At 41.2% G+C, this 27,332-nt stretch overlaps 1 protein-coding gene across 2 annotated transcripts in view; it reads left to right on the top strand.

Annotated features, from left to right (window-relative positions):
• Window positions 1-27,332, top strand: part of KCNK10 (potassium two pore domain channel subfamily K member 10) — a 143,250-nt gene that overhangs the window by 83,689 nt on the left and 32,229 nt on the right. For both annotated transcript variants that reach the window (XM_010383873.2, XM_010383872.1), the window contains exons 3-4: window positions 3,387-3,504; window positions 16,648-16,808. In XM_010383873.2, the coding sequence (XP_010382175.1) occupies window positions 3,387-3,504; window positions 16,648-16,808 (279 nt within the window). The remainder of the gene's footprint in view (window positions 1-3,386; window positions 3,505-16,647; window positions 16,809-27,332) is intronic.

Raw genomic sequence — 27,332 nt, 5'->3', positions numbered from 1 at the left:
CGAGTTTGCTGATTCACTTGAATTCTGGTTGTTTGCCAGAGTTTTTCAGAGCCATAAGATCCAGATAGAAAATCAAACCTCATTCTCAGTATTGGGGCTTTCTAAAGCCTTATAGGAAGTTTGGTGACGCGTAGGAGAGCTTGTTTTTCTCCATTTCATTGAGTCTTGCTCTCAAGGAGTTAGTTGAGATCATCAGTGGCCCTACTTTGCCCATAACCACCCTTATGTATAATTTCCACAAAACTGCTTCCCCAAGGCATTTGGGTGCATTGCCCATTTTACTGAAGATTTGGCAGGGAGAGAGGAATTGACATCACAGATAGAACCCAGCTGAAATTGGATACTAGATGGAGTTGCTCTTCAAAGACTTGGGCATTGCCACTATGGAGCCTACATTTCCCACCTGTCTGTTGACACCCCTTTTTGTCACCTTATTTCTTCTTGTCCTCCTTTTTCAGGGCTTTTCTCTTTTCTCTGATCCCTCCCTCTTGGGGCATAAAAATCAATCTTTTCCCACTTTAAGTAATTTATTCTTTAACTTTATTTTAACGCAGAGTGACTCGTCTCTAATCAGCTTTGACAGCCAAATGAAGTTTGGTGTCTCCATTTGCATGTTCAAGGAAGCTGTCTAATTAGAAATGATCCCTTGTAAGGTCTCTTCTGCCTAAATTCTTGGACAATGGCTGTCCTTCTTCCTCATATGTCTAGAGGTGAAGATGGGAGTTGGGGAGGTGGCATGCATTCTGGATACCAAAGGTGGAGGAAAGCCAAAACCATCTGCTTTCGGCCAGACAGGGTTGAATCCTGGCCTCTTCACTTCCTGACTGGGTGACCTAGGACAAGTTAATTAAGTTTCCTGAGCCTATTTCCCCATCTCTAAGGTGGGGGATCATACTACTTTCTTGCAAGTTATGGAAAAGATAGAATGGAATCACACACAAGTTGTAAAAAGGATAAAACAGAATGACACTTCCAATGCACCTGGCGAAGGGCAGGCACTTAACAACTGTTAGTTCCCTTTTCCTTTCAGCTGATAAGCATTTTCCTTGAGGGTTACATAGGTAAACACTAAATATTTATAAATTGCATAATTCAAGAAAAATGAAACTTGAAAAGGATTCTTCAGATTTTTTGATGAAACAAATCATCGTCCCCGTTGTCTTTCATGCAAATCTGTATTTTTGTTTGCAGTGCTGGGTTTGCTTATGACATTTATGTGCAATTCTCAGCACTGTGAGACTTGAGTGAGCCTAACCTCTCTTCACAGCTTGATAGGAGTTGTAAATATTAGGTACTGATGGTATGATTTGAGGCAACTTAAGTGACTGACGCCTAGAGCCCTCCCTGCGGTATTATTCCCATCAGAGCTGAGTAGATAATGAAGATATAAACACTGGTGAAGGCTTGGTGGCTTGGTCTGATGGTACTCATATGGCACAGTGAAAATGGAGCTGCTACCAGTGGAAAGGACCCACCATCTGTCTCCCCTCTAGAGCAGAGCAGAACATACCTCCGGTGATTATGTGACCATTGTCAATTAGGCTGATTTATGCAAAGACCGTCTGTACACATCCCATGCAGACAGATTTTAAATTCTAGGGTGCCAGGGTTTGCTAGAAACAGTGGCCGGCTGCAGCCTTGCATCATAGTCCATGTTCTCTTAGAGGGAGAGAAGAATAGACTCAGCACTTGACAGAAGGTGCTTTTTTCCCCTGTATCGTCCAGTCAATTGTCTATGAGTCTGCCAAATCTAGCTCGCAGCCTCTTTTTGTACAACCCCTGAGCTGAAAATGGTTTTTGCATGTTTAAAAGATTATTTAAAAGACAGAAACATTTACAACAGAGACCATATGTGGCCCACTAGGGCTAAAATATTTACTATCTGATCCTTTATGGAAAAGGTTATTGATCCCTTGTCCAGAGTGAAATAACTCAGATGAAAGAAGGCAAAATGTAATGATGATTGACTTTTCCAGTTGTAATCTGATTTGTGACAACCACTATATGCCTGTTTTAACAAAACTTAATGGGCATTACTTAGGATAAATGTAATTACATTTCAATATTTCTGTCTTGCTCTCCCTACATAGGGTTATTCCAGGTTTGCCCAAGGAACAGAATGTCTGTTTGTTGTTCTAGAAGTAGCTCCTGTGTCTGTCACCTCCTCTCCAAGGCTTCCACCTGTCGCTTTTATATCCCAGCTCACCCGTGTGAACAGCGTGTGTTTGGGCTGCCATGACAGCACGTCCTACCTTTTCTCCTGGCTTGAAAGAGGGTGGCAGGGGCCAGCTCAGGAAGAACTGCTGTGGAGTTTTTCACCTTCTCCTGCTCGCGATGAAGCTAGGGAGGGATTTTAAGCAGTATCTTTAATTGTTGCCAAAGTATGAACTCAGGGAAGGGGGCAACTGTGAAGCAGTGATGCATAGACTAAGTCTCCTGGAAGAAGCAGGGCTTGAATTAGACCCAGAAGGATGGGCACGGTTTGTGGGAGGGCACAGGTACATAAGTACAGGGAACATGTCATGGAGTGTCTGCCCAGAGTGGGGAATTTATAGCAGTGTGAGATGAAAATGGGTCATCATTGTGGCCAGTTTGTTGGAAATTTTAAGGTGTATGGAATCCCAAATTCAGTAATCATCGAGGAGTCATTGTAGCTTATTTTTAAAAAGAGAGATATGTGTGTGTGGTGTGGGGGTGGGTGAGAGTGGAATGACAATCACGAAATTGGTTACTGTTTGTTAAACCCTAACTAGGAGCCAGACATTGGGCTAAGGATGTCACTTGGACCATCTCATTTAATCCTCACAACAACCCTGTGGGGAATGTTTTATCTCTAGTTTGCAAATGAGGAAACTAGGCTTAGAGAGGTTCAAACAACTTGCCCAAGGTTCTGAAGTTAATAACGGCCACAGCCAAGATGGCTCTTAACTCCTGCCCTGTGGAAACAAGCTCAACGTAAAACATTCTTACAAGACAGAAAAGAGTGAAAAAGCAACCAAAATCCTGCCTTGCAGAAATGTCCACTTTGGGTGAACATTCTTCTAGACATTTTTGTGTGTGTATATGCACAGCAGCTTGTATGCATTTTGCATAATCTGGGCCACCCCATGCCTGCAAACTTTCTATAAATGTCACCATATTCTATATCCTAGTGTTTCCCCCTGACTTAACACTAATTTTCTAATTTTCACAACTGGGTGCACACCATTTTGCTTTGGGATGGTACCCTTATCCACTTAACCAGTTCTTTCTAGATCATTGCAGGTTCTTGAGCAGGGGAATAATGTATTGGAACCTTTCTTTCGTTCTTTTTTTTTTTTTTTTTAAACAAAAACTAAAAGAACAACTTTTAAACTGAGTCTTATGCTTTTTCCCTTTCTTTGCAGCATGCCCTTGATGCTGACAATGCGGGAGTCAGTCCAATAGGAAACTCCTCCAACAACAGCAGCCACTGGGACCTCGGCAGTGCCTTTTTCTTTGCTGGAACTGTCATCACCACCATAGGTACCCATTCGTTTGCTAACATCTCTTCCTCTGCAGGTCATCTTGAATAAGGGTGCTTAGTCAGTGTTTTGTCCTCATAGCATAAACTATAGTTTGAGGTTCAGAGGAGGCTTATGAAACACTGTCATTTAAATTAATGCAGTCATTGTGCTGGCTTTCAACAAAAGCCAAAGCAGAATGAAGTATCTCTTTTTCCAGAATGAAAGGCTAGCGAACCTAATGAAAAGGTTAGAATGGAAAATATGAGTTGGTCGGTTGAACTCGGATTACTCATTTGAGCTCAATTTCCATTTTAAAAATTATACTTCTTATTAAAGCTATATAGTAAGGGACCAAAAAGTTCTACTAAATTTGTTATAAAAAACAGTAACATTCTGACCCTCTCACCTTTTCTTACCTTCCCAGAGACCGTCACTTTCATCTGTTTTGATTGTTGATTTTAACATTCATCCCCATGTCTTTAAATATCTTGCTCGTACTTCTTCTGGAATTTTCAGTTTTGGGAATTTTTTTTTGACTTTGTATTGTGGAAGATGAGGAGTTAGTTCTTTCTTCCTGCCTGCCCCACCACAAAAGGGCTCTTTTCCTGTCCTCCTGTCTTCCCAATATTTAATTAGATAGAAGTGAAACATCTGCATGATTTTGACTAGATAAATGCTTTCTGCAGCTGATCATAGAGTGAACTGCAGTGACCTCTTTCCTGTGTCAGTCTTTGTGTGTGTATCTTTTTTTCTGACACTTGGAGAGTTTCGTATTTTTGTCTTGGGGTTAACTGTATTTATTTATTTATATTTATTTATTTATTGAGACAGAGTTTCACTCTTGTTACCCAGGCTGGAGTGCAGTGGTGCAATCTCAGCTCACTGCAACCTCTGCCTCCCGGATTCAAGTGATTCTCTTGCCTCAGCCTCCCATGTAACTAGGATTACAGGTGTCCACCACCACGCCCGGCTAATTTTGTATTTTTAGTAGAGATGGGGTTTCACCACGTTGGTCAGGCTGGTCTCGAACTCCTGACCTCAGGTGATCTGCCCACCTCGGCCTCCCAGGTGAGCCACTGCACCTGGCCTAGGGGTTAACTTTGTAAGTATAATGGCATATAATAATCTTAGTGTTCTATTCGTTAACCAGCATGTATTCGATCCCCACAATGGGTGATGATATCTCTTTTCTTTCTTTTTCCAACACAAAGTTTTGGTGAACATCATCTTTTAAATGATTAAACATGCGTATGTTTCTCTTATATGATTTGCCAGCTTTAAATGATAACTCTTGGCACTCAGCTATTACATATAAGGCAGTCAGTGAACTTAGCATCTCAACTTCCTTTCCCTCTTCAACTATCCACTCTTATTCATGGTATCATTCTATATAAGTTGTATCTCACTTTATTGTTTGCTTTATTGTGCTTTGAAGATGTTGAGTTTTTTTTTTTTTTAAACAAATTTAAGGTGTGTGGCAATCCCACATTGAACAAGTCTATTGGTGCCATTTTTCCAATATCGTGTGCTCCATTCTGTGTCTCTGTCACATTTTGGTAATTTTCACAATAGTTTCAACCTGTTTCATTTTTGATTGTATCTGTTAAGGAGATCTGTGGTCAGTGATCTTTGATGTGACAATTGTCATTGTTTTGGAGTGCCACAAACCATGCCCTTTGAAGATGGTGAACTTAATCAATGAATGCTGTGTGTTCTGACTGTTCCACCACCCGGCCATTCAGGCATCCCAGGTCCTTGAGGCACAATGGTATTGAAATTTGGCCAACTAATAACCCTGCAGTGGCCTCTCCGTGTTCTAGTGAAAGGAAGAGTCAGTCGCATGTCTCTCATTTTAAATGTAAATCTAGAAATAATTAAGCTTGGTGAGGAAGGCACATTGAACTCTGAAACAGGCCAGCAGCTAGGTCTCTTCTGCCAAACAGTTAACAAAGTTGTGAGTGTAAAGGAAATTCTGTGTTTTTTTTTTTGAGAGAAGATCTCTCTGTGTCACCCACGCAGGAGTGCAGTGGTGCGATCATGGTTCACTGCAGCCTTGATTCCTGGGCTCAAGGGATCCTCCCACCTCAGCCCCCTAAGTAGCTCAGACTACTAGTGTGCATCACCATTCCTGGTTATTTTTTTAAACATTTTTTCTGGAGATGGGGTTTCACTACGTTGCCGAGGCTGGTCTTGAACTCCTGGGCTCACGCAATCCACCTGCCTTGGCCTCCCAAAGTGCTGGGATTACAGGCATGAGCTGCTGTTCCTGGCCAGTAAAAATTCCTGAAAGAAATTTAAAGTGTTCCTCCAGTGAGTGAGCACACTAATGATAAGAAAGTGAACCAGCCTTATTGCTGATGTGGAGAAAATTGTAGTGGTCTGGATAGAAGATCAAACCAGCCACAACATTCCCTTAAGCCAAAATCTAATTCAGAGCAAGAGGGCTCTTTTCAATTCTATGAAGGCTAAGAGAGGTAAGGAGGCTTCAGAAGAAAGTTTGAAGCTAGCAGAGGTTGGCTTATGACATTTAAGGGAAGAAGGCCTTTTGATAACATAAAAGTGCAGGTTAAAGTGGCAAGTGCTAATGGAGAAGCTATAGCAAGTTATCTGGAAAGTCTAACTAAGAAAGTGGATATGCTAAACAACAGATTTTCATTATAGACAAAACAGCCTAATATTACAAGGTGCCATCTAGGACTTTGATAGCTACAGAAGAGAAGTCAATGCCTGGCTTCAAAGCTTCAAATGATAGGCTGACTCTCTTGTTAGGGGCTAATGCAGCTGGTGACTTTATGTTGAAGCCAGTGCTCGTTTACTATCCAGAAAATCCTAAGGCCCTTAAGGATTATGCTAAGTCTATTCTGCCTGCCTTCTATAAATGGAACTTCAAAGCCTGGATGACAGCACATCTGTTTACAGCATGGTTTACTGAAGAGTTTAACCTCACTGTTGAGATCCACTGCTCAGAAAAAAGATTCCTTTCAAAATAGTACTGTTCACTGACAATGCACCTAGCCACCCAAGAGCTCTGATGGAAATGTGCAAGGAGATAAATGTTGTTTTCATGCTTGCTAACACCACATCCATTCTTTAGCCCATGGGTGGAGTAATTTTGACTTTGAACTCTTATTGTTTAAGAAATACATTTCATAAGGCTGTAGCTGCCATACATAATGATTCCTCTGATGGCTCTGAGCAAAGTAAATTGAACATCTTCTGGAAAGGAGTCATCATTGTAGATGCCATTAAGAACATTTGTGATGAATTGGAAGAGGTCAAAATATCAACCTTAACAAGAGTTTGGAAGAAACTCCAAGCCTCAAGGAGGACTTTGAGGGGTTCAAGACTTCACTAGAGGAAGCCACTGCTGATGTGTTGGAATTAGAAGCAGAGCCTGAAGATGTGACTGAAATGCTGCATCTCATGATAAAACTTGAATGAATTAGGAGCTTATTCTTATGGATGAGCAAAGAAAGTGATTTCTTGAGATGGAATCTGTTCCTGCCTGGTAAAGATGCTGTGAACATTGTTGAAATGACAACAGAGAATTTAGAATATTATATCAACTTAGTTGATAAAGCAGTGGCAAGGTTTGAGAGGATTGATTCCAATTTGAAAAAAGTTCTACTGTGGGTAAAATGCTATCAAACAGCATTGCATGTTACAGAGAAATTGTGAACGGAAGAATCAGTGAATGCAGCCAACTTCTTTGTTGTCTTATTTCAAGAAATTGTCACAGCCGCCCCAAACTTCAACAGTCACCATCCTGATCAGTCCGTAGTCATCAACATCAAAGGAAGACCCTCCGCCAGCAAAAACATTATGACTTGTTGAAAACTCAGATTATTATTAGAATTTTTGGCAATAAAGTATTTTCAAGTTAAGGCACATCTATTGCTTTTTTAGACCTAATGCTATTGAACACTTAATAGACTATAGTAGAATGTCAACATAACTTTTATATGCTTTGGGAAAGAAAAAAAATTGTGTGATTCACTTTATCATGGTGGTCTGAAGCCTAACTCACAATGTCTCTGAGGTATGCCTGTATAACCTCAGGGTATATAATTTACATTTTAATTTGTTATCCTGATATTTGCATTTGTTTTAGTCATAGCTCTATGGTTAGATATCACTAATGTTTATCTCTAGTCCTTTTGCTGTGGTTTATCTCATGATCACTTACTTGGCTGAAAGTGATCTTCAAGTAGTTGCCGTAAGAATGGCTCAGGGGAGCAATATTCTGTGAGATCTTGCATTGTTCACAGTTGTAGCTTAACATTTGAGGGATAGTTGAAACAAAATGAAATCCGTTTTGTTGATCATATTTTCTTTTTCTTTTTTTTTGAGACTGAGTCTTGCTCTGTTGTCCAGGCTGGAGTGCACTGGTGCAAACATAGCTCACTGCAGTCTCCAACTCCTGGGCCAAGTGATCGTTCTGCTTCAGCCTCCTAAGTAGCATATACCACCAGGGCTAGCTAATTTTAAAAATATTTTGTAGAAGCCAGGTCTTGCTGTGTTGCCCAGACTGGTCTCAGACTCCTGGCCTCAAAGGATCCTCCTGCCTTGGCCTCCCAGAGTGCTAGGCTTACATGTGTGAGCCACCACGCCTGACTTCACATTTTATTTTTAACTGGTCTCACAGGTGTTGCTCTTCTGTTTCCCAGTTTTCATGCAGTTGTTGGGGGAAACCTGATGCCAGCCTATTTTTTTCCACTTTTATAGGTGACTTTAACCTTTTGTTCAGTGACTTCAAATATTATTTCTCTATCTTTCATCTGATAACATTACTAGGTTTTGACAGTTTTATAGTGGTAAAATTTTCTTGATTGACATCTTTAAACATTTTCTTTGCTGTGTGGTTTTGGTTTTGTTTTTTGGACTATTACAGTTATATATATATTGTAATTTCTTTGCTCATCTTCTATGTCTCTCATTTCTCTTCTACTTTTTAACTCTTAAAATTTAGTTTTCATTTTGTTTATTTTATTCTCCCTATTCCTTTTGTTTGTATGTTTTCCACGATGCCTATGCTGCCCTGTACTCCTTCCAATTTTATTTTTTGTTTTTTTTGTGATCAGTAGGGAACTTTTTCCTTTTCCTGTTTCTTTCCTGAATTTCATAGCTCACATTTCATTTTCACTTGTTCAATTTTCCACTGATTTCTTGAATTTCTGCTTTTTGGCTTCCCTGTGAAGATTCTTAGAGATAATTATTTCATACTTGGTCATAATTTTTGTCTGATTTTGGAAACATTTGTCTGGTGAGCATCTCCATCCATTGGTAAGTTTTGTTACTCTTTTCACATTTTTTTCTTATGGAAGTTTTATATTTATGTTGGGTCAACTTCTTTTTAAAATACCTGGCCCCAAGCAAATTGGATATTCCTGGACCAGCTTTCTGCCAAATGATTTCATGGAGTCGGGGAGAGGAGAGCAGTGTGAGTCAGGATACCACCTTCCAGATAGGACATCCTAACTCTCTTCATTTCTGTGACAGAGTGTTTCCTGCAAATAGGGTCCATCTGTATTATTTCTGTCCTATCTCTCCTGTTTTCTGAACCAGATCAAATACAGGATGGCTTCTGCTGCTATCCTTCTTTATCTCATGTTTCATACTTGGTAAAAACAGGGACATCTCTTTTGAAGTTCAGAGTGAGGTCCTCACCTTTATACTTGGATATTTTCTGATACTTTCTGAAATTTACCACTTTAGGGCCCTGTCATCATTTTCCGAGCTTCTTCTCTTTATTTTTTGTTCATATGGCTTCTGTCCAATCTCTGCTTCTTTTGGTAGTTCTTACACATATGCTGGAATGTCTGGATTATATCCTTTTTCCAGCTCTGCTGAAAATGAGTTTGAGGGTTTTCTGCCCACATACAATTGTGAAGTAGCACTGCAGTAAAAATCTTCATTCAGAAGCAGGAGAGACACCCAGCAGTTACTGGTCCACAGCAATGATGGGCAGGCATCGAGAGGCTCCCCCGCCCTCCTGCTGGGGGAAATTCCTTCGTTAAAGCTTGTTTATACTCTCCAGGAGGAACTCCCTGCTTTATTGCTCTTTGAGGCCTAGCTATGCCTTTTGAGAGGTTCTTTCCTCTAAGGCACAGTTTTGACAATCAACTTCCTACAGGCAAAAATTTCAGACTAACGATTGGTTTAGAGGCACAGGATTTTGCCTCGGTTTTAAGATCTAGCCTTCACAACCTACGTTGTTTCTAGGTGAAATCCCGAAAGTTATATGCAACAAGAACATTTTGGATGAAGGAAAATTGCCATTCTTATTTAGAAAGGCTCTTAATCTAATTATATGACATGCTAGATTTACACTTGCAAATCTGCAAATATATTGATGTTGGCTATTAAAAGTATTCAAGATGCCCATGACACCAGTGGGTCTGGGGCTTAGAAGCCTTTTCTGGCACTCTAGGCCAGGTTGAGTCAGCTTAATCCACAGACTCACAGCATCCAACAAAGGAAGCTGGGTGGCCTGACACCATTTGGTATAAGGGGAAAAGTGTTAGAAACCTGAACAACACCAGAGGGCATCGCTTGTAGTAGATCCAAGAAGAACAATGTCAGATTTCACTGTGTTCAGCAGATTGTTAACCTGAGGAAAAGCGTCATGCATTGTAGGAGGATTTATTGCAAACCAATTAAAATTGAGAAAGTCTGGGCCACTTCAAGAAGTACATTTTGGAAAACACTCTCTGGTACCCAGTATTGGATTCATGAGACATTAGTGTATATTGAAGGAAACTCCTAATTTTCTTGTTTCAGGACATGGCTAAATGAATGATCTGTCTGCTGTGTTGAAAAACGCTATAGCTACATTGGAAGGTGCATTAATGGTGTTTATTGTGTTATCTTGTTAGGAATCCAGGAACTCGGTTTATTGAACAGCTATGTTTATTGATCCACACAATATTATGTGACTGAGGAATGGTGGCTCTATCTGCCTAATGAAGAACGTTTGATGTGCAACAGTTTTTGCCCTTTTTTGTGTGTGTACTTACACTGGGATCTTTGAGTTTGAGCAAATGGCTCTTAGCCCTTGGCTTCTGTTGCCTGGATTCCATACACTTACTCACCCATGTCCTCGTTGTCATATCCCCAGTGGTTCCCTTCCCCACACTTGGTCCCCAGGCCTCAGGTGAGCAATCACCTTGTCTAGACTAAGAAATCCAGTGCTTGGCCACAATTATTAGTTCAAAGATGGACATATGATTTGGATTAGGGGCTTTTGCTGGAGCTTTGGAGGAAATGACCTCTCTTTCTTACTAAAGGTAAGTCTGGAAAGAGACAGGCCTAAGGTACTGCCAGTCATTTTTTTCCCCTTAGGTTGTTCTGCCTAGAATTCTTCAAGCACTAAAGAAGCAGAGTGAAAAAGAGGAGTGGTTAATGGGGTATCGCTTACATCATTTGAGCTCTGGATGGAGCTACCCAGGAAGTGTTAAGAAATAAATGTTAAACCTCCTTCTATTTACTGGGGTCAACATATTTTCTTTCATCGTTTAAGCGAGTGTGCATTGAGCTTTCTATTACTGCAACTGAGAACATCCCAATACACACTTTGGATCAGAGCTCATGCAGGGCCAGTGAATATCCTCTGACCTCCACAGCTAGTGACTGAGCCTGCTGGCTGCTGCAGCTGCCATCTGCCATCATCTTTGAGCCATGAACTCTTGATTTAAAGTCTTAGGCAGAGCCATCCTATTTGTTCATGTGCACACATCCTGGCTGCCTAGGAGGCTGTTTCCTCTGTGGTGGGAGGCAGGACACTGTGTCATACCAATTATGCACAGGAAGGGAGTCTTCCCCCAAAATCAGAAAGAAGGTGGATGCTGAACAGGAAACTACTGCAAAACAAATATGCATCAAAACCAAAAGTAAAATGCAAAGTCCACTTCAGTATCAAGGTACAGTGTTAACACTAGAGATAGGGTCCTTGTTCTATTTAATTTAGAAAACACGGTTTTCTCTCTCACTCTTTCTTTCTTTTAATTGAAAAATAATGCATTGTAAGTTGAACACCATTTCGCTGGCCAAATTTTAACTCCAGAGTGAAGGATCTTTATAGAGTCATACAGTTAGAGAATTCCAAAGAAACCCTTAATACAATGTAAGTAAGAATAATGAGGTGCAGAAATAATTGTTTTTCCAATTACTTAGTGGTAAATTCATTTGTTGCATGTGGTCACAAGGTTGATAAGAACACTCAGAGCCCAGCAATTCTTCCAGTTCTTCCTGAGCAATTTTCCAGTAGTTAGGAGTCAGGAAAGAGGAACCATGAGAGCTGAGGAGCTGTGTTTTCATTAATTGTGAAATACACAAATATTGGCCTATTTCCTTGCAATCATAAAATTTGCAACATAATTTTGCAGACATTTTTGAATATTACTAAAGTTCTTTGAAAAGCATATTCTTTGATGGTTTCTATTGGATCCACTGTTCACACTGTAATCACATATTGCTGGGAGTTTAAGCTGTTTCTACTTTTGTAATAGTGTAACACCATATTGTTACATTGTGAAGTGTGGTCTTCATCTCTGGTTGTTTCCTTGGAAAGATTATCAAGGGTTTGCTCTGTCAAAGGAAATGACCTTTTTAAAGCTTTGTCAAATTTCTTTCCAGAAAGGCTCTTATGAGCAGCTTAAGGTTATGTACTTTTCAGACGTAAAAAATGTGTTCATTAGGTAGAATGTGTATAGAGACACTTTGGGAATAATAGAATCTTTTCTGAAAAGCAGCGCTACTCCTTAGTGTCAGAGATGCCTTTTATCTGAGGCTATCAAAGCACTTCTTTTTGAAGAAGGTTTTTCTTGTGCTGAGATATACGGAAAGATTTACAAGTGTATAGCAAACAGAATACCTTCAGGCACTTCTCCAGACCAGTAGCCACACGAGAAGAAGAGCAGACTCTGCTCAGTCAATGTCAGGGATGCACCTGCACCTTAGTCCCTTTCTCAGTAACCAATTCAATGTGAGAAAGTCCCACCTGCCTTTGATTATTGGCTCTGCTGGTGTGTCCCCCGTAACTAGCTTTTCTAAGCTGGATGAATGATGCTCACTTCTATGTGCAGATGCTTTTCACAAGCTGTGATTGTAGAAGGGCAGCGAGGGATCAGGTTCTTACCAATACCTGTGAAATGCGATTAGATTTTAGTCTGTGAGGCATTTTTAGATTGAGCCACCTGACTCTACCCACATCAGAGAGAGAGCCTCTGGTCAGGACCCAGGTGGTAGCCAGTCACTGCGTCACTTGCCTGGCAGCCTCATTTAAGGGTTGTCCCTATCAAGCTATCAAGGCACCTGTTGGTACTTACCCCGCACTTGGATTGGATGTTTATTTTTTATTTTTATTTTTCAGAGAAGGCGTATTGCTTTGTTGCCTGGGCTGGAGTGCAGTGGTGTGATCATAGTTTACTGTAACCTCGAACTCCTGGCTCAAACGGTCCTTGCGCCTCAGCCAACCAAGTAGCTGGGACTACAGTTGTGCACCACTATGCCAGGCTAATTAAAACAATTTTTTTTTTTTTTTTTTTTTTTTTTTTTTTGTAGAGACAAGGGCTCACAATATTGTTCAGGCTGGTCTCAAACTCCTGGCCTCAAGTGATCCTCCCACCTTGGCCTCCCAAAGTGCTGAGATTATGAGTGTGAGCCCCCACACTTGATTTAGATGGGATGTTTAACCCGTGGCTTTGGAAAGAGAAATCACCATGGCTAACATTCACTGAGTTCTTACTAGTTAGCATGCATTGTGCTCCACATACATTATCTCATTTAATCCTGCATAACCACACGAAGTGGGTACTGTTATTAACCTCATTTTACCTATGAGAAGTTAAATAACTTGCCCAATATTTCATAGTTAGTAAGCAATGGAGTCCAGTTAGGTTCACCAGGACTGGCTACGTAATTTGTGACACCCACTACAAATTGAAGTTGAGTCCCTTGCTAAAACATCAAAATGGTAAGCTTAGAGCATTAATGCAAGCACTGGATCCATCTAAGTGTGGGCCCCATGGGACTGCACAGGGTGCACATCCACAAAGCAGCCCTGCCTGCGCAGACAGACGGGTGACCATAATAAAAAGCACACTCTCAACTAAACAAGGAGGGCTGCACAACACACAGTTGGGCAAAGATTTGACTGTAGCACGTAAACAGCAAATGGAAGCCTTTGTGTGCGCTCCTCAGGCATAACTCCTCTTTAAATGCCAGCTTTCTCTTCATGAAAAACATGGAACTTTTTTCTAGCCAGAGGTGAATAGATCTGAGCTCATCTTGGTACTGTGCATTCATTACAGCCTCTCCTTGGCGGTTTGCCCTTGTGGAGCTGGTTGTCTTCTACTGAAAGTCACCACCTGGTGCTGTGGGTGCTATGGGAGAACAGTGAAGTTTCTGGAGGGAAAATAGGAATCAACCGTCTGTTTTCTCTGGGAATGAGTTTTCCTGGAGACATATTGCTCAGAAACAATTCCTTCCCACAGTAAAGCACAAGGCAAACTGGTAATTGCTAACACTGGGTGCTTAGTTTGCACTATATTTCACAGGTATTTAATCTTCACATGTAACTCTTGCTTTGCATGTAACTCATTTAATCTGTAATAGCTATAGGTAGGCACTTTAAAAGCCTTGTCTTTTAGATGAAGAAAGTGAGGGAGAGAGATTAAGAATGTGCCTACGACCTGAGAGTTAGTAAATAGAAGAATCAGAACAGAAATCTGTGTAGTCTCTAGTTCTAGAGCCTACAGACAACTGTCACACCTTACTTCAAAGTTTTACCCAAGCATTCTGGAAGGATGGGCAGGGCAGTCAGACAGGCAGGGTGTAACTCAATCCCCAGATCCAGAAATGTGGTCTTCCCACTGCCTCAGAGCAAAGCTCAAAGTGTAAGTGCTGGAATTTTCTCGGAGTGACAGGGTTGAGGGTCAAACAGTCTCTCCTTATAGTTCACCAAAGGCATGGAGCACAAAAACACTCACACATGCACCCATGCATGAGATACGGCGTCACTCAAGCATGATGACTTTCCATCCACTAGGCAGTGTGTCACCAAAGAAAGATGACTGTGAATATATTTAAAGGCTTGTTTGAGTATTGAATCACTCATGCTCTTACCCAAGAACTTAGCTTTAATTTTATTTTTGTGTTCTAGTCAACAAAACACTGAACAAATAAGGAACCAATTGTGATAGTAATAACAATAATAATAATAATACTTTGCATTGGTAAAGTACTTTACAGTCCATTGATTTTTCCCCCCTGCATTTTCCTTGAGTACCTCTGACACTAAGATTTGTAGAGTTTAAGTGGGCCTAAAGAGAACCAGGTAGTGTGAGGTGAAATTGGATCGGATCTTTCATCTCCTCACTTCTCCCTGATGCTCCATGGTAAGCCACAGCGTCTTACCCAGGAGGTGGGGGTGGCCATCTCTGAAAGCTGGAGGAAGGGGGTGTAGCACTTGTCAGGGTTAATGAGATGCCTATTCATCCAGTTCCAAGCCTCCATTTGTTTGCCTATGTCTGCAATATATTTCTTTCTGAGACACTTGGACAACCTACATTCCCCGAAGTTAGGCTATTGTGAGACAGTCAAGCTGGGATCTTCAGTGTTTTCACAAGTTACTTGGAAGTTTCCAAGAGTCACCATAAACCTGCGTGAAGTGAAACTGCAGAGGCTCATTTGTTTCCTTTTCAATAGGGCTAGCTTAATGTCAGCTCGACCATTCTGGAGGGGAATGCTTGGAAAAATGATTTTGCCCAAGTTCCTGAAAATACCTGAGAAAAGTTCTGAGAGCTTTTTTGCATATTTAAATCAAAATCCTGGTGAGTAAAAGAAGTACAGGATGAGGAAGCCTAGCCTGAACACTCGTTTTAGAAATGGAAGCTGTAATTTAGATTATTATAAGAGGTTTGAATGATTCGGAACAGAAGATTGCAAAGGAAAGTATCCAGGTGACTCATTCCTGAAGGCAGAAAGCAACTGTGAGTTCTTCAGGCCTGTGGGTGGCTGAATGATGGACTAACCATCAACATTATTTTTTATCATGTTGCTTTCCCAACCTATCAATAACCATGGACCCAATAACTCGCTCATTGAATGGATTCAGAAACAGGCCCCACGTGAGTTACCCAGATTTGGGAGAATGGTTAGATTACTGTCTAGATACTTTTTTAACATAAGATTGTAATATCAATTGTCACAAAATGAATATTAATTAATTTAGGCTTTCATCTCCATATAAAGTGTGCTAATGCTACAGGCCTTTTTCTTCCAGCAATATTTTCTTTAGCCTCATCTATATAGGGTAAGCCCAGTACTCATTGTACATAAGTTACTTATGTAATTGCAGTACTCTTAAGAATGCAGATGTGGGTATTTTCAAAACACTATTTGAAATACATATTAGTAGACTGGACTATAAAAAGATTCTCTTGTATTCAAACATCCATCAATAAACTTTTAGCACCTTATTACCCTCAATGCAAGAGGTGGTTGGGAGGAGAGGCAGGACTCAGAGATGATGTGGAGTTCCCAGTAAAGAGAAAAAAAGAACCAGATGGGGCTAAACTTCACTGGCAGTGGGGAGAGACAGCACAAAGCCTTCTCTTCCCTATTCTTTCCTGTTTCAGACTTCCCAGGGTAGGGCTGTACAATTCATGAGTCCTTTCTAACTTTGTACTAGACCACATTTCCTCTTTAATATGGAGTACCCATCACCCTTGAAGACAGCGAGAGTCTGTCCAGGTGGAGCCTATGGATAAGACTGTGAAAAAGAAGCTCTTGTCAAGTCTAAGAAGTGCAATGGTGATTCCTTCCCACACATTCAGGTCTCACTAAACTAGACATGCCCATGATGCTTGGTGTTTCAGAAAAAGGTGGTATCACCTTTTGTCTGAAATGAAAATGAAAGTTCTGAGTGGCTATGAATTTCCTAAAATGTGTTAATATCCAAGAAACCTTAAAACTGTTTATAAGGGGAGAAGGAAGAGAAGCAATGGAACAATGTTGCGAATTGTATAGGGCCTTTGAAATGAAGTTCTATTCCCTAAAACTCCTAAGGTGGGGGAATGTACACACTTTTAAAAAAGTCTGTGAGTTCTGTCAGTATGCTAATTTCTCTGCTACTCTCCCTCTTTTTAATCTTTCTTACCAGGGTATGGGAATATTGCTCCGAGCACTGAAGGAGGCAAAATCTTTTGTATTTTGTATGCCATCTTTGGAATTCCACTCTTTGGTTTCTTATTGGCTGGAATTGGAGATCAACTTGGAACCATCTTTGGGAAAAGCATTGCAAGAGTGGAGAAGGTCTTTCGAGTGAGTACTGCATCATATTTAAATTCTAACCACTGCGATCCAGTTGGCTTTAGCCTGACAGGATCCAGGAGGCAGTAAAGGGGTATTATCTGCTTTTAATGGAATAATTTTAATGTTATGATTGTATTTTCTGTTTTGGCCAATGGAAGTCAAAGATCTTGCACCTAAACTCCCTTCTTTGGGTAGCTTCCTATTTTAGAGTGGTATTTCTGCAATCACAACACAAGAGGGTTAAGTATGGATTTGCCAACACAGATTTTTTGAAGAGGTAGAACAAACTCAATTTCTCCTTAAAGATGGAAGATGGAGTTCCTCATTGTGTTTGTAATGAAGTAGAAAACTGTAAATCCATCCATTTTGTTGTTGGAACTCCCTCACTCCATTTTATTTTCAAGCACAGTGTCTTCAGGCTAATCCTGCTTCTTCCAGAAGCCTGACTTCTCCAGACACTGCTCTGTGCTTTGCACCTGTCTCCTAATGGTCTGTCTCTCTCCCATCTCTCACTGCTGAGTGCTCCCTCAGAAATGGCATCCTGATGTACTACTTCCTACTGAACTGTTGATGATTGCTATTGCCTTAGTGGGTTTTTTCCTTTCTGGAATATTTGTCTTTAAACAAGAAACAACTATCTCAACTCAAGGAATTTCTTTACTAAAATTAAAATTAATTAATAAATTATTCCTGGCGTCGGTTGCAGGCATAAGTGGCTGAGTGATTAAACTGGGGTTCCCAGTGCCCTTTAACTCACATTCATTCATATGGTTTCACAGAACACTCGTTTTGCTCAGGCGTAAGGTCATTTCTGCTCTTTTACTCAGTGCTGACCTAATTCTCAAGTCTTTCAAACCTTCCTGAGGGAATGCTTTCTTATGATGACTTAATATTTAAAAATGAAATTTTGAGGTCTTTTCTAGGATCTAGGAATGGTGGCCAAAGACAAGATCAGCTGGAAGCTCTAAAGCTGTGCTTTTTCACCCTGTAAGAACTCTCAAACTTTGAGTTCAAGGCTGTCTCTGCAATAATGGCTTATATTTCTCTTTAGAAGAATGCAAGGGAGCTTTCAGATGAGCAGTTTCAGAGGCTTTTTAAAAAGAGTAGAACGGGAGGAATGAGGCACCACAGCTGGGTGAGCCATTTATAATCTCACTCTTCCTGGTCAGCTGCCTCAATTTACTCATCCACAAAAGGGGATAGAATTTGAATCTACTTTGTCAGGTTTTGGTGATGATTAAATGAAATAATGTGTGGAAAAGAACTTGTCATAGAGCAGACATATAGAGCCCAGAGCTTCAGTGTGTCTCTCCAAGAGAAGCCCTCATGGGCAAGCTAGTCACTTATTCGGGTTTCATCTGAGGAGCTCTGTGGTGTGTGAGTTTTACTGGAATGTCCCACAGCCTTTGCTCCTTAATGCTGGCTGGCCAGTGGTCTCATTAGACCGTGCACCTGGGCTCCCCAGTAGTCTCCATGGAAACCATCAGTGCTCAGCTTCCCTGCTTTTCAGATGTTTAGGTCTTCCTAAACCAGACACGGCAGCCCTGTCTCCAAGAACTGCTTTGAACTGCTTGGAAGCACCCTCTTAGCTGCTGCCTCATGGCCCTGTGATAGAGAAAAAAGAATCTGGTGGATTGAACACTCAGAACAGGATTCAGTTGGGGAAATGACTGATCTGGCATTTTTATTTTTATGTAGCTTCTTTAGAGCTCAGTTTCCTTATTTGTAGAGGAAAGGATTGGACTAAAAGTTTTTGAAATCCTCCTTAGCAGAAAAAAATTCTAGTTACTATATTCGAAATGACGGAAGAGGTTGCAATCATTTGGACAACTGCTACTAAATTTAGGGACTTAGTCTCCCCTAATGAATTTCAGACTACAAATAGAGTGTATGGTTCTCCTTCCCCTTGAAACTGCCTCTCAAATGCATCATCAACAGATTCTGATACAGAGCCTTAGAAACCTCACATTTAATCTTTTTTGCTGATTGTCCACTCAGCTCCTTGCAGCACCATCAAAGATCAGGATTCTTTTAGGAAGGCGAGACAGTTGCATATTATTGAATTGGCAGTGCACAATGAATGCATTTTTGTTGAGTGTTGGAGGGATGCTATTGGAAAGGGTGACCGAATTCCAGGGGGAATGTAAGCACACTTCCTAAATATACAAACAACTGATCCTGCAGCAGTTTGCTTGTTGCATATAAAGTTTTGGTAGAAAATCTCAACGTTTTCTGCCACTGATTTAAACTACATTTAAAAGTCCAATTGTGTTTCGGTGGTTATTTGAGAAGTGAAAATTGTATAAACTAACAAAGCTTGGGGTTGTGAATTTTTAGTTCTCATGGGGGAAGGTTTATGTATTTCATCTGCTCAATGAGTGTTAAGCCCTTCTCTTGATCTGTTATGCTTTCCCTCAGCTCTTGGGAAGAGAGGATTTACTGTGGAGTAAAAATAAAATCTAAAGTTGGCCTTCTGCCAGGCATGGTGGCTCACACCTGTAATCCTAGCACTTTGGGAGGCTGAGGTGGGTGGATCACCTGAGGTCAGGAGCTCAAGACCATCCAGACCAAGATGGTGAAACCCTGTCTGTACTAAAAATACAAAAATTAGCAGGGCATGGTGGTGCGTGCCTGTAATCCCAGCTACTCGGGAGGTGGAGGTGTGAGAATTGCTTGAACCCAGGAGGTGGAGGTTGCAGTGAGTTGAGATTGTGCCATTGCACTCCATCCTGGATGACAGAGTGAGACCCTGTATCAATCAATCAATCAATCAATAAAATAAATATAAAGTTGGTCTTCTAGATGCCTGAATCCTGAAGTGACCCTGGTTTGGGTCCTTCCAACACATCCCAGGTCTGATCCTCATTTTAAAGAATTGCTGAGGGGTATTGGATTACTTAGAAATGCTTTTGGTTGCGGAGTAATAAAATGCCTGACTATTGGAGTTTTTATGACATGAACAAATCGAAATTCTTTCTTCTCCTCTGGAGTTCAGAACTAACTGTGAAATGGAGGAGTCAGATGGAGATCGAATTACTAGCTTTATTGCTTATAAGCTGATCAGAGACTATAGCTTTAGCTTTGTTTCTGAAAGGGCTTACAGTCACTTTACCCTGAATTAGGACTTTGCTGCTGCATTAGTTTTTCTATTGCTGTGTAATATATGACTACAAATATAGAAGCTTAAAACAATACTTTTAAATGGCCTTCTTGCACCACCACTTAGAATTTTAGTTTATTAAAATTAAACTTAGTTTAATTTTGCTCTCAGATGATGTTCAGAAACAAAGAAAAGGTAAAAGTAAAGGTGCCAAATTATTTGCAGATGTGTGTAATAACCAAACCTCAGGTGATCCGCCCTCCTTGGCCTCCCAAAGTCCTGGGATTATAGGCGTGAGCCACCACGCCAGGCCACACAAATTTTTTAAGCCAGGTGTGCAAACCAAATAAAATATTAAACTAGATGTACAGAAAGAACCAAAAGTGAATTCACCAGAAAAGACATGCCACTAAGACAGATTGTGAATTCTGTAGAAACCAGAGTACTCAACGCAGAAGGATATTTTTCTACCAGAAAGTGCTTGCCAACAAACAAAAACCCCTTGTATAGACCCAAGAGGGATGAAAAGTTCTTTACTTAAGGCACCTTTTAGCCAAATCGAATCACATGTAAAGTCAAAAAGAACTCACCAAAGGGAGGGAGTCTGAGAATCTGAGAGGAGAGTCACCCAGACAGAAGAAGCAATAGACAGAAGCAGAGAGCAGAAAGGGCTCAGTCAGTACTGCACTCAATTCCAGGGACCTCTCATTCCTCTGAGGTGCACTCACTTTGATCCCACTTCTGACACCATTTATGTCACCCTAAATAACATACAGAGAGAGGCTCATTGAAAGAAAATGATATTTACTCAGGGATGGGCATTGCAGTGGTAACATACATGCCAGTTTAAACTATGTGTGCATTCAGGGAGGTAAAGGAAAAAAATAAAATAAAATAAAATAAAAGGGGTTTTTAAAGGAAAAATGAGGAGGATTACATAATTGTTTTGAGCTAATTATCCTTGAGTATAAGGATCAATAACAAGGGTGATGCCAGTCCAAGGTTGGACAGGCAGTTGCTGGGTAGATGTCTTCGCAGAAATACTTTTCTGCATGAGGCGGTGATGGGTTTTGTGCAAGGCTGTAGTTTTTGCAGTCTTTTATGATAGCTCTTGTAATCAGGCGTTTGTGCATGAGAACCCTTCCTTCCTGGCTTTCCCTGACTCTGTTCATCAGGGTTTTAAACACAAGTAACCTCATTTTGATTCTGACAATTTTCACAGTCCCAACACTGATTAACAATGGGTTAAGAATTTGGACCCGGCCGGGCGCGGTGGCTCAAGCCTGTAATCCCAGCACTTTGGGAGGCCGAGACGTGCAGATCACGAGGTCAGGAGATCAAGACCATCCTGGCTAACACAGTGAAACCCCGTCTCCACTAAAAAATACAAAAAAACTAGCCGGGCGCGGTAGCGGGCGCCTGTAGTCCCAGCTACTTGGGAGGCTGAGGCAGGAGAATGGCATAAACCCAGGAGGCAGAGCTTGCAGTGAGCTGAGATCCGGCCACTGCACTCCAGCCTGGGCGACAGAGCGAGACTCTGTCTCAAAAAAAAAAAAAAAAAATTTGGACCCTATCTCACATAGCAAGAAGCCTGGAGGTACATTGACTCAGGCTTGTGCTATCAGCTCCACAATGTCAGGTGTATCCAGATTTGTTACCTCTTTCTGCTCTGTTTTCCTTGGCATGGTGGCTCTTCATCCTCAGACTTGTCACTCACATTGCAAGATGGCTGCTTCATGACCAAATAGCACGTTTTCACCCAACCTCATATCAGGAAATACAAAAGGAACTCCCTTAAAATTTTTCTATTTTAGAGCAGTTGCATATTCATAGCAAAATAGAGACGAATGTACAGAGATATCCCATAATCCCTTGCCCCCACACATGCACAGTCTCCCTCATTATCAACATCCCCCACCAGACTAGTACATTTGTTACAATTGATGAACCTACATTGATGTATTGTTATCACCTAGAGTCCATAGTTTACATTACAACACTCTTGGTGTTGTAGAGTCTATGAATTTGGACAAATTTATAATGACATACATCTACCATTATAGTATCATACATAATATTTCACTGTCCTAAAAATCCTCTATACCCTGCTTGTTCTTCAATCCCGCTCTCTTAACCTTTGACAACTGCTCATGTTTTTATTATAGTTTTGCCTTTTCCAGAATGTCATTGATATGGTTTGGCTGTGTCCCCACCCAAATCTCAACTTGTATCTCCCAGAATTCCCATGTGTTGTGGGAGGGACCCAGGGGGAGGTAATTGAATCATGGGGTCCAGTCTTTCCTGTGCTATTCTCATGATAGTGAATAAGCCTCACGAGATTTGATAGGTTTATCAGGGGTTTCTGCTTTTGCTTCTTCCTCATTTTTCTCTTGCTGCCACCATATAAGAAATGCCTTTCATCTCCCGCCATGACTCTGAGGCCTCCCCAGCCCTGTGGAACTGTAACTCCATTTAAACCTCTTTTTGTTCCCAGTTTCAGGTATGTCTTTATCAGCAGCATGAAAATGAACTAATACAGTCGTGTAATTGGAATCATACTGTATGTAGCCTTTTCAGACTGGCTTCTTTCTCTTAAATATGGATTAAAGTTTCCTCTGTGTCTTTTCGTGGCTTGTAGCCCATTTCTTCTGGGTGCTGAATAATATTCCATTTTCTGGGTGTACTACAGTTTATGTATCCATTCACCTAATGAGGGACATCTTGTTTGCTTCCAAGTTTTAGTAATTATGAATTACCCCTGTGCACAGGTTTTTTGGTTGAACCTAAGTTTTCAGCTCCTTTTGTTAAATACCAAGATGTGTGATGACTGGATTGCATAGTAAGAATATTGCCACACTGTCTTCCAAAGTAGCTATACAATTTTGTACTTCCACCAACAACGAATGACAGTTCTTGTTGCTCTACATCCTCATCAGCATTTGCTATTGTCAGTCTTTCGAATTTTCTCAGTTCTAAGTATGTAGGGGTATCTTGCTTTAATTTGCATTTCTCTGATGATGTATAATGTGGAGTATCTTTTCAGATGCTTACTTGCCATCTTTATATCTTCTTTGGTGAAGTGTCTGTTAAAGTCTTTGGCCTAGTTTTTAATTGGGCTATTTGTTTCCTTATTGTTGAGTTTTAATGTATAACGTATTATTATTATTTTTGAGACAGAGCCTTACTCTGTCATCCAGGCTGGAGTGCAGTGGCGTGATCTTGGCTCACTGCAACCTCCACCTCCCAGGTTCAAGTGATTCTCCTGCCTCAGCCTCCCAAGTAGCTGGGATTATAGGCGTGTGTGCCACCACGCCTGGCTAATTTTTGTATTTTTAGTGGAGATGGGGTTTCACTATGTTGGCCAAGCTGGTCTTGAACTTCTGACCTCAGGCGATTTACCTACCTCTGCCTCCCAGTGTGCTGGGATTACAGGAGTGAGCCACCATGCCCTGCCATATTGTGTATATTTGAATTACAGTCCTTTATCAAGTATATCCTTTGTATCCTTTATCAAGTATATCGTTTGCATCCTTTATCAAGTATATCATTTGCAAATATTTTCTTCCAATCTATGGGTTATCTTTTCATTCTCTTGATAGTGTCTTTAACAGAGGAGAAGTTTTAATTTTAATAAAGTCCAGATTATCAATTATTTCTTTCATGGAACATGTGTTTGTTGTTGTATCTAAAAAGTAATTGGCACACCCAAAGTCATGTAGATTTCTTCCTATGTTACCTTCTAGGAGTTTTTTACTTTTGCATTTTACATGTAGGTATGTGATCATTTTTAAGTTGATTTTTGTGAAGGGTGTAAACTTTGTGTCTGCAGCCATATTTTTTGCATGTGTATGTTCAGTTGTTCCTGTGCCATTTGTTGAAAACACTATTTTTTCTCCATGTTATCGCCTTTGCTCCTTTGTCAAAGATAAGATGACTATGTTTATGTGGTTCTATTTTGGGCTCTGTATTCTAGTTCATTGATCTATTTGTCTCTTCTTTCTCCAATATCATACTATCTTGATTAATTTAGCTCTATGATAAGTCTTAAAGCCAGTTACTGTCAGTCCTCCAAATTTTTTCTTCTTTTTCAATATTGTGTTGACATCAGCTCCTTTTATGGAAGAAAAGTCTTCCCCAGAAGTTACCCTGTAGATTTCCCCTTCTGTCTCATTGACCAGAGTGAGATCACATCAGCATCTGCAAGGGAGGATAGGAAAGGGAGGATAGGAAAGGAAGTATCAGACAAAGGACGATAGTATTGCCATGATGGACTTAAACCAGTGATTCTCAAAGTTTGGTCCCTCAACCTTAGGCATCAGTATCCCTTGGGCCATCAGTATCGGCATCCACTGGAAACTCGTTAGAAATGAAAATTCTTTGTGGTGGTGGTGGGGGGGGTGGTGGGGCTGGAGCTCAGCAATCTGTGTTTACCAAGCTCTACAGGTGATTCCAATGCTTAAGGAGCAGAGGAATTATGTTTCATCTCTTGGGGCTGAACACATTGCTGTGGTGAACAAAATTAGAATTCTGTTAGCAAAGAGGTTGGAGTAAGTAAATGACAACGTCTCACACAGACGTCAATTAACTGCTAGCCACAGAGACCACTCATAGAGAAGATGTCTTCTCTCTTCCTTGTCATAAATTAGATGGCTGTTGGGATCCTTGAATCAATCAGGATAAGCTAGCCTATCACAAACAGCTTACTCCCACTCCTGCCAGATCTGCTGCAACCCAGGCAGCTTCTCAGGCTCAGGGGTTAGACAGGGCAGGAGAAAGAGCTGAGCGCTGCATGCTGGCTCTTCAGAGTGTTGTCCTTCAGGTAGAGCCCATCGGCTGGATCTAGGCCCTGTTCGTAACTGCAAAGGGGGTTTGGAATGCATTCTTTTATCTCCAAGAATAGTAGTGGATGGTAAAATTGGTGAGCACTAGTAGAGTCATGCACATATGCTCTAAGATGCACTCCTGGGTCCCACTCTAGGGTGACCAGCATTTCAGGAATTGAGTTCCAGGTCGTTTGTGCATCACCCTTTGGGGGGAATACTACTATTGTGAGACTCAGATTTCACATCTGAGAAAATGCAGCCCATGATGGGACTTGCCTGGATTCATTCACACAGTGAATTGGTGGTAGGACCTGGATTAGAACCACTAATCCTGCCTTAACCTCTTCTAGGTGGGCTGAAAATATTAATGTCAGATTAATCTACACCATGAAACCAATGCGGAGTTTAGACTATTTTAGTATACCATGCCAATCAAAGTAAAAATAATTCTTCCTGAGTTCCCAGGGAAATATCTGGGCAGTTAGCATCCTAAATATCTGCTTATTTGGGATGAAGGAGGGGCTGACGTTGGATTCTGAAGCAGGTTTTGGAAGCAGGCAGCCTCTTTGTCCCCTGCTGTGGGCTAGCTGTCTTGCTGGGCCAGGCTGACTGTCACTTGATAGGATGCTGTAGGAAAACCAGTCAAATTTTGGACCGGTTCTCATTTTCTTGGCTCCAAGCTGGACTTTGGACTCTCGTAGGAAGTACCTGCTTGTTTTTGCCTGGCTCGGATCAGCAGGCTTTCTGATATTTCCTGTAAAACCAAGGGACACCGTTTTCTTTCTTTTTCTTTTTTTGGCTTTTTTTTCCCACCAAGGATATGGCAGAAATGTTTATTTGCTTATGGATCCAAATGATTCTGGGTGTCACTGACAAGTAATAAAACATTACCCTAGACTTACGAGTGCCAAAATTACTTGGAAAATTTAGAACAGGCCACATGTTTAAGATGGAAGTGATGACAATCTCAAAGTGCTAATAAGGTTAAATTAGTGGACTCATCAACCACTTTAGATTCCAAGAAAGGGCATGTGGCAGAAGCCAAAGACTCCTCCAGGCATCTGCCATGTGCCTGGCATGGATCAAGGAGAGGCTTTTAAGAACACAATTGGCAGGAAGCTTCTGTTTCTGCCAACGCATCTTTGAGCTAGCATTCAGCAGCAAAAGGGTTAACTTAAAATAATTGTTATTTCAAGGGCCAGGCACAGTGATCCATATCTGTAATCACAGCTCTTTGGGAGGCCAAGACAGAAGGATTACTTAAGCCCAGGAGTTCAAGACCAGCCTCGGCAACATAGTGAGACCTCCATCTCTGAAAAAAAAAATTGAGCTGGGCGCGGTGGCTCACACCTGTAATCCCAGCACTTTGGGAGGATGAGGCAGGCAGATCACTTGAGGTCAGGAGTGAGGCCAGACTAGCCTGGCCAACATTATGAAACCCTTTTCCTACTAAAAATACAAAAGTTAGCCTGGCATGGTGGTGTGTGCCTATAGTTCTAGCTACTCGGGAGGCTGAGGCAGGAGAATCGCTTGAACCGGGGAAGCAGAGGTTGTGGTGAGCCGAGATTGTGTCACTGTTCTCCAGCCTGGGTGACCGAGTGAAACTCTGTCTCAAAAAAAAATCAAATTACTTGGGTGTGGTGGTGAGTGCCTGCAGTCCTAGACACTCAGCAGGCTGAGGAGGGAGGATTGCTTGAGTCTAGGAGGCTGACACTGCAGTGAGCTAGGATCACATCACTGTACTCTAGTTTGGGCAACAGAATGAAGCCCTGTCTCTAAAATTTTTTTTAAGTAAAATAAAAAAATAAAAATTATTATTTCAAACAGATCAAAATCCCTATTTTGGAAACTGGGTGTTATTTTCAGCGTTGTAGGTTCAGCTACAGTTTCCAATACCTATTGGTTCAAGGGTCTTGACTATGCACATCAGCACTGCGCCCAGAGAGGCAGGGGAGGAGGGCAGAGTGGTAGGCTGAGGCTTTAGTTTAAGAAATGGCTGTCTTTCAGTAGTGTAGAAAAGACACAATATTGGTGAACTTCAGTTTACGAGTGCCCATATGTCTCTCGAGTATCTGCTTCTATGTCATGCCTGCCCTAGTACTTACCATATTATAAGTTCCTAACAAATAACTCAGTAAGATTAATGTTACATGATAATGTGAGTTTATTTGTTTATTTATTGAGACAGAGTCTCACTCTGTTGCCCAGACTGGAGGGCAGTGGCACAATCTCGGCTCACTGCAACCTCCGCCTCTCGGGTTCAAGTGACTCTCCTGCCTCAGCCTCCTGAGTAGCTGCAGCTACAGGTGCATGCCACCATGCCCGGCTAATTTTTGTATATTTTTAGTAGAGATGAGGTTTCACCATATTGGCCGGGCTGGTCTCGAACTTCTTACCTTGTGATCTGCCCACCTTGGCCTCCCAAAGTGCTGGGATCACAGGCATGAGCCACCACACCCTGCCGTGAGTTTATTTTTTATCAGAGAAAAGACCCTGGTTTTAATGTGAACAGTTGCTTTCTTCCTTTTCCTAAGAGGCAAGAAGGTAGGAAGTAATTATTTTAAAATGGAAATAATTTTAAAGCTTTATCAATCAGGTCTGTTCCAAATT

Source organism: Rhinopithecus roxellana, chromosome 5, assembly GCF_007565055.1.
Source record: "Rhinopithecus roxellana isolate Shanxi Qingling chromosome 5, ASM756505v1, whole genome shotgun sequence".
Classification (NCBI taxonomy): domain Eukaryota; kingdom Metazoa; phylum Chordata; class Mammalia; order Primates; family Cercopithecidae; genus Rhinopithecus; species Rhinopithecus roxellana.
This window is presented reverse-complemented; position numbering and strand designations above follow the sequence as displayed.